This window comes from Carettochelys insculpta, chromosome 15 (genome assembly GCF_033958435.1).
Source record: "Carettochelys insculpta isolate YL-2023 chromosome 15, ASM3395843v1, whole genome shotgun sequence".
Taxonomy (NCBI): domain Eukaryota; kingdom Metazoa; phylum Chordata; order Testudines; family Carettochelyidae; genus Carettochelys; species Carettochelys insculpta.
This window is the reverse complement of record NC_134151.1, coordinates 40,426,142-40,435,275: the sequence shown is the minus strand read 5'-3', so window position 1 is coordinate 40,435,275 and position 9,134 is coordinate 40,426,142. Positions and strand designations below refer to the sequence as shown.

Below are 9,134 nucleotides of genomic sequence, written 5' to 3'. Positions count from 1 at the left end.
ACAGAGGAGGCAGACACAGCTCAGAAACGAGTCACTCACTACCTGGAACACAGCAAGCTGCACAGAAGTGATGCAGCTGCCACCATCATCTCCCAGACCATGACCCTGTGGCACTCTGCGGAAACAAACAAGATGACCCATATCATGTAAAAATGGGCTGGGGGCTATAGAAGATGAACATGGGGGCCAGTACAGTGGGTAGAGGAGAAAAGGAAATATCACCCAATCTGAAGGGGAGATGGCAGAGTAGCAGCTACCTGTCCTGAGAGGGCAAAAGGGGTGTGCGTGGAAGCAGCCACCTGGCCTGAGTGGAGAGAGACAGGGCAGGCAGTGACAGGGCAGAACCAAAAGCAGAAGGACAAACTGTGGTCACAAGCACTGCCCCTAGCCTAGCTGGTCATGGAGACTCTGTATCCTAAACTCAATAACAGCTTCACTCCGCAAGCCAATAGTGCCTCCCCTCTGCCCTGTGCAGTGGTGGCCTTGCACCCATTTAGACCACTTGCAGAAGCAGACCTAGCATTCCTGCCATAGGGATGGAGCTGATCCTATCCTGTCTCTCTAGCTGTAGTGTAGAGAGCCAGAGCCCAGGGTGCATCAGGGCTATGACTGGTCCTGTAGCTCCCATTCAGCTGGGATCTGTGCCAGCTGGCGCACCCAGCCTTGGAGCACGACACAGGCAGCACAGCGTTCAGATGCTCTGACAATGAGCCCAGCTGGTGTCATGAAGGACTGTCCCCTGTGCAAATCCCCTCCCATGCATAAAATGGCAGCCTGCCTGTGTGGGGTCTGATCACTGTGAAGGCCAAGGCAAGAGACTGGCAGAAAGGTACAGGGACCAGCGGTACAGTAAATGATTTTTATTTTAAAAAGTGAACATATTAACAGGCCTGCAGGTGGTACTACAGTACAGCTGGGCACAAGGTAGATACATTTCCCCATGAACCCGGACAATGAAATCAGCGCTTCAATGCTGACATGTAGTTAATTTTGAATACATTTCTACTAAGCTGAATTTATTGAAAATATTTCTGGATAAAGCCAGTACTGAAAGTTAATTTTTCATCAGTTTTGGGAAATGAGACATCCCGAGCTACCTCTGATGCTTACTATTGCCTGGAGCTGCCTGCGTAGGGGGAGATGAACAGCATCTCCAAGTCACGACAAAATACATGTTCTGGTTTGCTTCTCACTTTGTGGAATCTGTAGGGAGTGAGAAGTCATTTTCTATTCCTCTCCTTTGGCTGATTTTGTGCTATTTTAGACTGATTTTTAGAAATCATTTCTTGATTTTATTGGAAGGAAGACTAAATGTAACATGCCTTTCCTTGTAAATCCAGTAACAGTTGTGATATTTCAAAAATACTAAAAATATCTACTTTCATGAAATATTAACTTTCACTACAAACCTAGTTTTTCACTAAATACACAGTTCTCCTACTCCTAGAGCCTCCTTGGAAAAGCAGTGGGTTCTCCCTGTATATCTGTATTCTACAGTGTATAGAGAAATGCCTACAAGAAGGGGAGTGTGAAGATCAGCTATAGCCCCTTTCTTTGTCCTGTATCACACTAGGGAGAGTTAATGTATCTGTGTCTCTGGTTGGACTCCTGTTGATCACACTCATTCAATTCAGCAGCTTCTCTATATAGGTCTGCAGTAGGATACACCACCTCTAGCACATTCCTTAAAATTTCTTGGAGACTAACTAGGCATGAGGAAAAAATGTTCACACTCTTATACCACTTCTAATCATAATATGGAGGAACACCACATGGTTTCCAGGCAATTCCAATTCACAAAAGGCCACAGGAAAGGGACATGGCACCTTTCATTAGAATAAGGAATTCTGCATCTGACAGTGTGATCTTCCATTAGACCTTCAATAGTGAGGCAGTGTAGAAAACAGTGGCTGTAGAGTATGTAATACTGACCACACCAGCTCTCAGTGAGAGGCCTCTGCTTCTGCAGAGGCAGTCATGTGCAGTCCCTGTATGTACTGTGAGAAAAGGCTTACATCACAGGGGTGGTTAGAATTAGCAACTCCTAAGACCTAGACAATTTGGATTCATGAGCCTTCAGTGTGCCAACAGCATCTTTTACAGCATGGTAGATAATGTTCTTCACCTGTAAGTAACAGAAAAAACAATCAATACAATCTTTGAAACCTGGCATAATGCGCAGCATCTCCACTCTACAGGAAGTCAAAGAACCACTGGATCACTCAGTCTGATCTGCATATTATAGGCCACCAATCCAATTTAGCACCCATGCACTAACCCAAGAACCCTTACTGCTCTATACATTTTTATTAGGCTTGGGGGCAGGAGGGCTGAAGATATAATAGATTTAAATGCTCATATGAAGATGTCAGAGAGAGAGGATCACACCAAAAATAGTGAATTTAACTTCTTGAAGTTTCAAGCAGCACTGTTATATAAATGTCAAAATTAGACTCCATTAAAAGTTAAATATTAAACAACTGCACTGTTATTTACCATGCTATAGCAATCCAAGAGTAATTTATTGGCTACTACCTTTCTTTTTAGATTTTAAGTTCCTCTTAGCAAGACCGCTAGATCAGACAAAATATTAAGTCTTTTATAGTAAACTCTTGGCCAAATGGGTTTGTGTGATCAGGATGCAAATTTCTCATAAATTCACACATTAACATCAGAATGGACTATGAAATCATTTGGTCTGACTGCTATATCACAGACCTACACATTTCATGCATTTTTCCCTATCCTGAGTATGAGGTTTTGACTAACGCTTCTCTTCTGGAATTAAATCATAACTGTCATTTTGGGTCAGACCAAAGTTCCACCTAGCCCAGTATTCTGTCATCTGACAGTGGCCAATGCCAGGTGCCTCAGAGAATGAACAGATCAGGTAATCAAGTGAACCAATCATTCTGCATGACTACCCTTGTCAACATTATCTACTAACTCTCTAATCCTTCGTCTTCCACCAGTTTTCTACATCAGGAGAGATTTTGTGTATTTACGTCAGATCATTGACAAGAAATTGTTGAATAGTTTGGGGCCTAGCACATGGCAACCCAAACAGAACATCCTCATCTGATGACAACTTCACACAGATAATTACTTTTTGAGCTCTTTCAGAAAAGTTTGTCTATCCATTTAACACGTATTTTGATGTTGTGCAGTGCTAGTTTTTGTAATGAGGACATCATAAAGTATTAAATCACACACCTCACAAAAGTATTTTACATCTATGGTTTCCACTTTCATCGATAAAAGTTGTAATAATCAAAAAGTTAAACTGGGTTTGTTTGACAAAACCTATTTTCAATCTCCTCTCTTGGTGGTCACTCGATAATGAGTAGGATATCTTCATGTCACTCTTCTATTTGTGAGCCCATTCATGGATGATCAGCCCAAATCTGGAGCCGCAATCTTATCACAAAAGGGGTAAGCACTGGAAGCTGTTGGAGGGGCGCAAGGCAGTTTTTGCCACTCTTTTCTTCTTATCAGCCTCTGCTGGTCTGCACTGTGGCAGGACATCTCAAATTGTGCCACCCCCTCACAAATTACCGTTCTCCAGTGGGGATGGTCTTGGGCAAGGTTCTCCCAACTGTTGGCACTGATGCTGCACTTTTTCATGTGTGCCTTCAGCATGTCCTTATATTGCTTCCGCTGGCCCCCAATGCTCCTCTGTCCTTCCTCCAATTCAGAAAACGGAATCTGTTTTGGAGGTGCTGATCAGATATCCAATCCATGTGACAAGTCCAATGAAGTTATTGATGAATGATAATGGTTTCAATGATGGTCATGTTCGAATCTTCCAGGATGCTAGTGTTCATGTGCCTTTCCTCCCAAGAGATACTTACGGTTCTCCTGAGGCAGTGTTGACGATATTGTTCAAGTGCCTTCAAATGATGCTTGTATGTTGTCCAGGTTTCATATGCATATAGTATCGCTGGAACATATCTTTATCTTGGGATACACGTCCCGGTTCCCAAAGACCCTTTGTCTCAGCGGTGCAAAAGTAGAGCTTGCACTGCTCAGATGATGCTGGATTTCCTCATCAATGTCAACTTTAGCAGAAAGATGACGTCCAAGGTATGGGAAGTGCTCCCTGTTTTCCAGCAGTTATCCATAGACTTCAACAGAAGGTAACAAAGAGGAAGCCGTGCTAGTCTATACACTATAAAAACAAAAAGCAGTCAAGTAGCACTTTAAAGACTAGCAAAATAATTTATCAGGTGAGCTTTCATGGGAGACCCACTTCTTCAGTGGGTCTGTCCCATGAAAGCTCACCTAATAAACTATTTTGCTAGTCTTTAAAGTGCTACTTGACTGTTTTTTGTTTCAATAGAAGGTGCATGAGATTGTCCCATCAGTGAAGGCTGGTGGAGCACTTTGGTCTTTTTGATGTTCAATGCAAGGCTGAGATTCTGATATGTTTCAGTGAAGGCACTTAAGATGGTCTGAAGGGCTATGGTAGAAAAAGCAGCAATCCGCTGGCTTGGCCACGTCCACAGGATGAATGATGGAAGGATTCCAAAAGACATCCTGTATGGTGAACTAGCCTCTGGCAAAAGACCTCCCGGATGCCCCCAATTGCGTTACAAAGATGTCTGCAAGAGAGACCTCAGAGAGGTAGACATCGAGCTGGACAACTGGGAAGATCTAGCAGACAACCGCAGCAGATGGAGGCAGGGGTTACACAAGGGCCTTGAGAAGGGCGAGCTGAAGATCAGACAGCTAGCAGAGGAGAAGTGAGTGCACAGAAAGCACAATAAGGACTTGCCAGACACCCACTACATCTGCAAGAGATGCAGCAAGGACTGTCACTCTCATGTGGGTCTTTATAATCACAACAGACGCTGTAAATGAAGTCCTCAATTGAAACTTTAAAGGGCGCGATCCATAGTCTATGCAGACTGAAGGATGCCTACTACTACTACTACTACATATTCTCATCTGCACAGTGGAGCTCCATGATCAAAGTTGTAGAGGTCTTGCTTTTAGCCTTCAGTCTCCTGAGACTGAAAAGCTTCCTGTCCATTCTACAGATAATCTTCACACCACCTGGAAGCTTGCCATCAATGAGGTGAAGGGTCATGGTCATGAAGATGGCAGTCTTGTTGTCATGAAGCAGTCTTAAAATGCTGATGATTTTTTGGGGGCAGACGATCTTTGAGAGGATGCTCTACAAGGTGCTATGGCTTACTGACAGTCAAATGCTTTGGTCAGGTTGATGAAACTTATACACAAGGCTTGGTTGTGTTAATGACATTTTTATTGCAGTTGCCAGGCAGTAAAGATCATATCCGCTAATGAAGATCATGTCAGCTGTTCCTTGGAATGGTCAGAAGCCACACTGGGGTTCTGGAAGCATTTCTTCCGAGAGTGGCAGGAGTCAGTTTGTGAGAATTGGAGCTAAGATTTTCCCTGCTGTTGCTGGGAGGGAGATGCCGTGATAGTTTCCACAGTCCGACTTGTTGCCCTTCTTGAAAAGGCTGATGATCAGTGTGTGTCTGAAATCTTGTGGTATCTACTCCCTACTCCAGATCTTGATAATCAAGAGATGGAGCTGTTTGTGGAGCTTTGGCCTGCCCTTTTTGAAGACTTCAGTGGGGATTCCATCTAGTGCAGTTGCCCTGTTGCACTTCATTGCCTTGATAGTAGCTTGGACCTCACTCAGGTTAGGAAGCATTGCAAGATTGTCTCAAGGCGGTTGCTGAGGAATTTGGTCAACGGGCAGTTCAAGGGGGAAGGACGGCTCAGTAGTTTGAGCTTTAGCCTGCTAAACTCAGGGTTGTGAGCTCAATCCTTGATGGGGCCATTTAGGGATCTGGTGCCCCACTCCCTGCCAAAGAAAAACCACACCAGGGATGGTGATAGGTTCTGCTGTGAGTGCAGGGGACTGTGAAGGTCCCTTCCAGATAAGACAGGTATATCTCCAGATATCGTTGTTGTTTTATTTAAGAGCTCATTAGAGTGCTCCCTCCAGCAAGAAGCAATGGCTTAATTGTCTTTCAACAGTTGGGTACCATCCTTTGATATTGGGGGATTAATTCCATGATTTCTCAGTCCATAAACAGCTTTGGCAGCCTTGAAGAAACCTCTTGTATCATTGATGCTCCGAGATGCTGGAGTTCATGTTCATCTTCTCAGTTCACCACTGGTTTTTCAGAGTCTCTCTTTTATATTATACTTCTGCCTTGGCCTTGACAATGCGCTTCCCTCCATCATGCAATTGATGTCACTTTGCCAGGCCCTAAAGTCGGAACTGTTTCCTCTGGATTCTATGTTTGGTGACAATCCTAATCACCATGGTGGATCAAACAAGGCAATGATTGGTCCAGCAGTCATCAGCCCTAGTCACTACATGTGTACAAAGAACATCACGCTGATCCCAAGCACAGATGACATAGTCTATGAGGTGCCAGTGCTTCGATCAAGGATGTTGCCATGAGGTCTTAAATTTTTCTGGCAGAACTGGGTTATCATGATGAATAGCTCATGTTCCACACATTCTGTAAGGAGGAGCACTCCACTGAAGTTGCTGTTGCTGACTTCTTTCCCAAAGGTGGTCTGCCAGTCTCTTCCAACCCTGGCATTGAAACTGCCCAAGAAAATAATCTCGTCTTCTTTGGGGGATGTCTTTCAGGACTGTATCTAGTTGTGTGTAGAACTTCTCCTTCACTTCATCTTCGGTTTCTAGAGTTGGTGCATAAGCACTGATGACAATTGCCTGTTTGTTTTTAGCAAACTTGAAGCAGAGAGTCATGAGATGCTCATTCATGATGATAGGGACTTCAGATATGATCTCTGTCAGTTCATTTTTTACGGCAAATTCTACTCCATGAATTTGTTTCTCTTCCTTTGGGGTTCCTTTAAAAAAAAAAAGCGTACCCTCTGCCTTCTTCTCGTAGCTGTCCACGTGTTTCTGCCGGGACAGTGATATTAACGTTGAATCAATGCAGCTCGCTAGCAATAATTGCTGTGCACCTTTCAGACTGCTCAATGTCCATTAGAGTCTGAATATCCCATGTTCCAAAGTTAACTGTTTGATTTCAACTGCATGGAGGTGAGCCCACTGGACACGGTTATCCAGTTGGGGGACTGAGGTGGACTATGGTTAGGGCACCTTTTCTAGCTCCCTCGCCATGTGGGGTGAGCAGAGTGGATCCTAAATAGGGCTGCTCAGTCATGGATGCAGAGAGCCAGAGCATTCTACTGCCTCAGTCCTCAAAACGGAATGACTAATACATATATCCACTGCCTACACGGTGGTTCACGACTAAAAGCTTCCGCATTTCACAACGTCACCATTCACCAGTCTTTGTAGGGCTTAAGTTTAGGAGAGTGGTACACAGAGGAACATGCCTGTGCATAACTTCTTTTAATGTGGGGCGACTGGTCCACTGCAGCCACCACATGGTTCTTGATTTACAGAAAACTGAGGTCCACTGGCATGGAATCCATGACAACTGGGAGTCCCTGTCTGCTGCACCCTTCATCTGCCTTCACATCTGCTGCAGCATTACCTTTGCTATCCTCCGCCTGTTCTGCTGTTGAAGACTTTTAAGATCATTCTTTGTCTGGACCCTCACCCTTGATCTTGTCACCACAGGTGATCCTGTTGGGAGCATGAGACTCCCTGCAGCATTGCTCTTGGGTTCACTGGAACACACAAGCCCACTCACCAAGACAAGATGATGATCTGGAGAGTAGGTATTTTCAATAAAACCATAGTGACTTGCACGATATTCTCATCCTTTAAATCTTTACTGATTGACTCCCATCAGCTTCTCCTTCATTTGTCAGGGACTAACAACACTCATTATTGCCCTTCTGAAATTTTCCTAGCATGCCAAAATTTATTAAAAATTAGCACTGGTAGACCACAGACCAGTTTCATCCTACTCTTGGATGACTTTTGTGTGCAAGTTATTGAGGCCTGCTAATTTAAAAATTATGTTCATGCCTTACGAGGTGCTTATCATTACCCTGATTTACTAATGGGTTGGAGAGTACATCAACCTTGTATGACAAGATTTAATCATCCCGCTTCTTTTAAGAAACGGAACAGAAATTTTTATTGAGCAAGTCTGTGTCATTAACAATTTCACCAGTGCCATCCTACAGACTAAGTTACCTAACAGGTAACTTATTTCATTATGCAACCTAATAAATTTATTCGTCTTTAAGGTGCTACAGGACTGGGGTGGTGGGGGGATGGCTGTGTCTACAGACTAACACAGCTGCCCTCTGAGACTAATATATTTGAACACCTTATGGCCCTTAGGATTTTTTCCCTAATGTCTTCCCTTAATTTTCTACCCTTCTTAACTTCTAATTAATACTGACTACTATCATTTTCCCTTTTTCTCAATTATAATGTATCAATTTTTATTTCTAATTTCACGGTTCACTTTACTGCTGAAACAGGTATGTTAGGCAACTCAGTTTAAACAAGTCATACCTTTTTAAAAAGCAAGTAAGTACCAGTATAAAAATAGAAGAGCAAGAAGGAATAAAAGTACTATCAATTCTAAGGCCTGTAGGATAGTTAATTTCCTCATGAATCACAGAATTTCACAGAATCATAGAATCACAGAGCTGGAAGGGACCTCAAGAGATTGAGTCCGGCCCTCTACTCCAAGCAGGATCAACCCCAACTAAGTCATCCCAGACATGACTACGTCAAGCTGGGACTTAAAAACCTCTAGGGAATGGAGATTCCACCACCTCTCTAGGCAACACATTCCAGTGCTTCACCACCCTCCTGGTGAAATAGTTTGTCCTAATATCCAACCTACTCCTCTCCTTCTGTAACTTCAGACTATTACCCCTTGTTCTGCTGTCCGTCACCACTGAGAACACTTTCTCTCCATCCCTTTTAGAGCACCCCTTCAGGAAGCTGAAGGCTGCTATTAAATCACCCCTCAGTTTTCTCTTCTGCAAACTAAATAAGCCCAAATCCCTCAGCCTCTTCTCATAGGTCATGTGTTTCAGCCCCTTAATCATTTTCATTGCCCTCCGCTGAACCGGCTCCAGCACATCAACATCCTTTCTGTACTGGGGGCCCAAAACTGGATGCCCATGCCCTGGCTAACCACCTAATTAAGTTTTCATAACTGCATTATGAAGCATACACA

The 9,134-nt window shown here is 43.7% G+C and overlaps 1 protein-coding gene across 1 annotated transcript in view; it reads right to left on the bottom strand.

Moving 5' to 3' along the window:
* Positions 1 to 850: 850 nt before the first annotated feature.
* KDM3B (lysine demethylase 3B) overlaps positions 851 to 9,134 on the bottom strand; it is a 173,944-nt gene continuing 165,660 nt past the window's right edge. Inside the window, exon 24 of the mRNA XM_075009330.1 lies at positions 851 to 2,125. Coding sequence (XP_074865431.1) covers positions 2,045 to 2,125 — 81 coding nt within the window. The 3' untranslated portion in view covers positions 851 to 2,044. The remainder of the gene's footprint in view (positions 2,126 to 9,134) is intronic.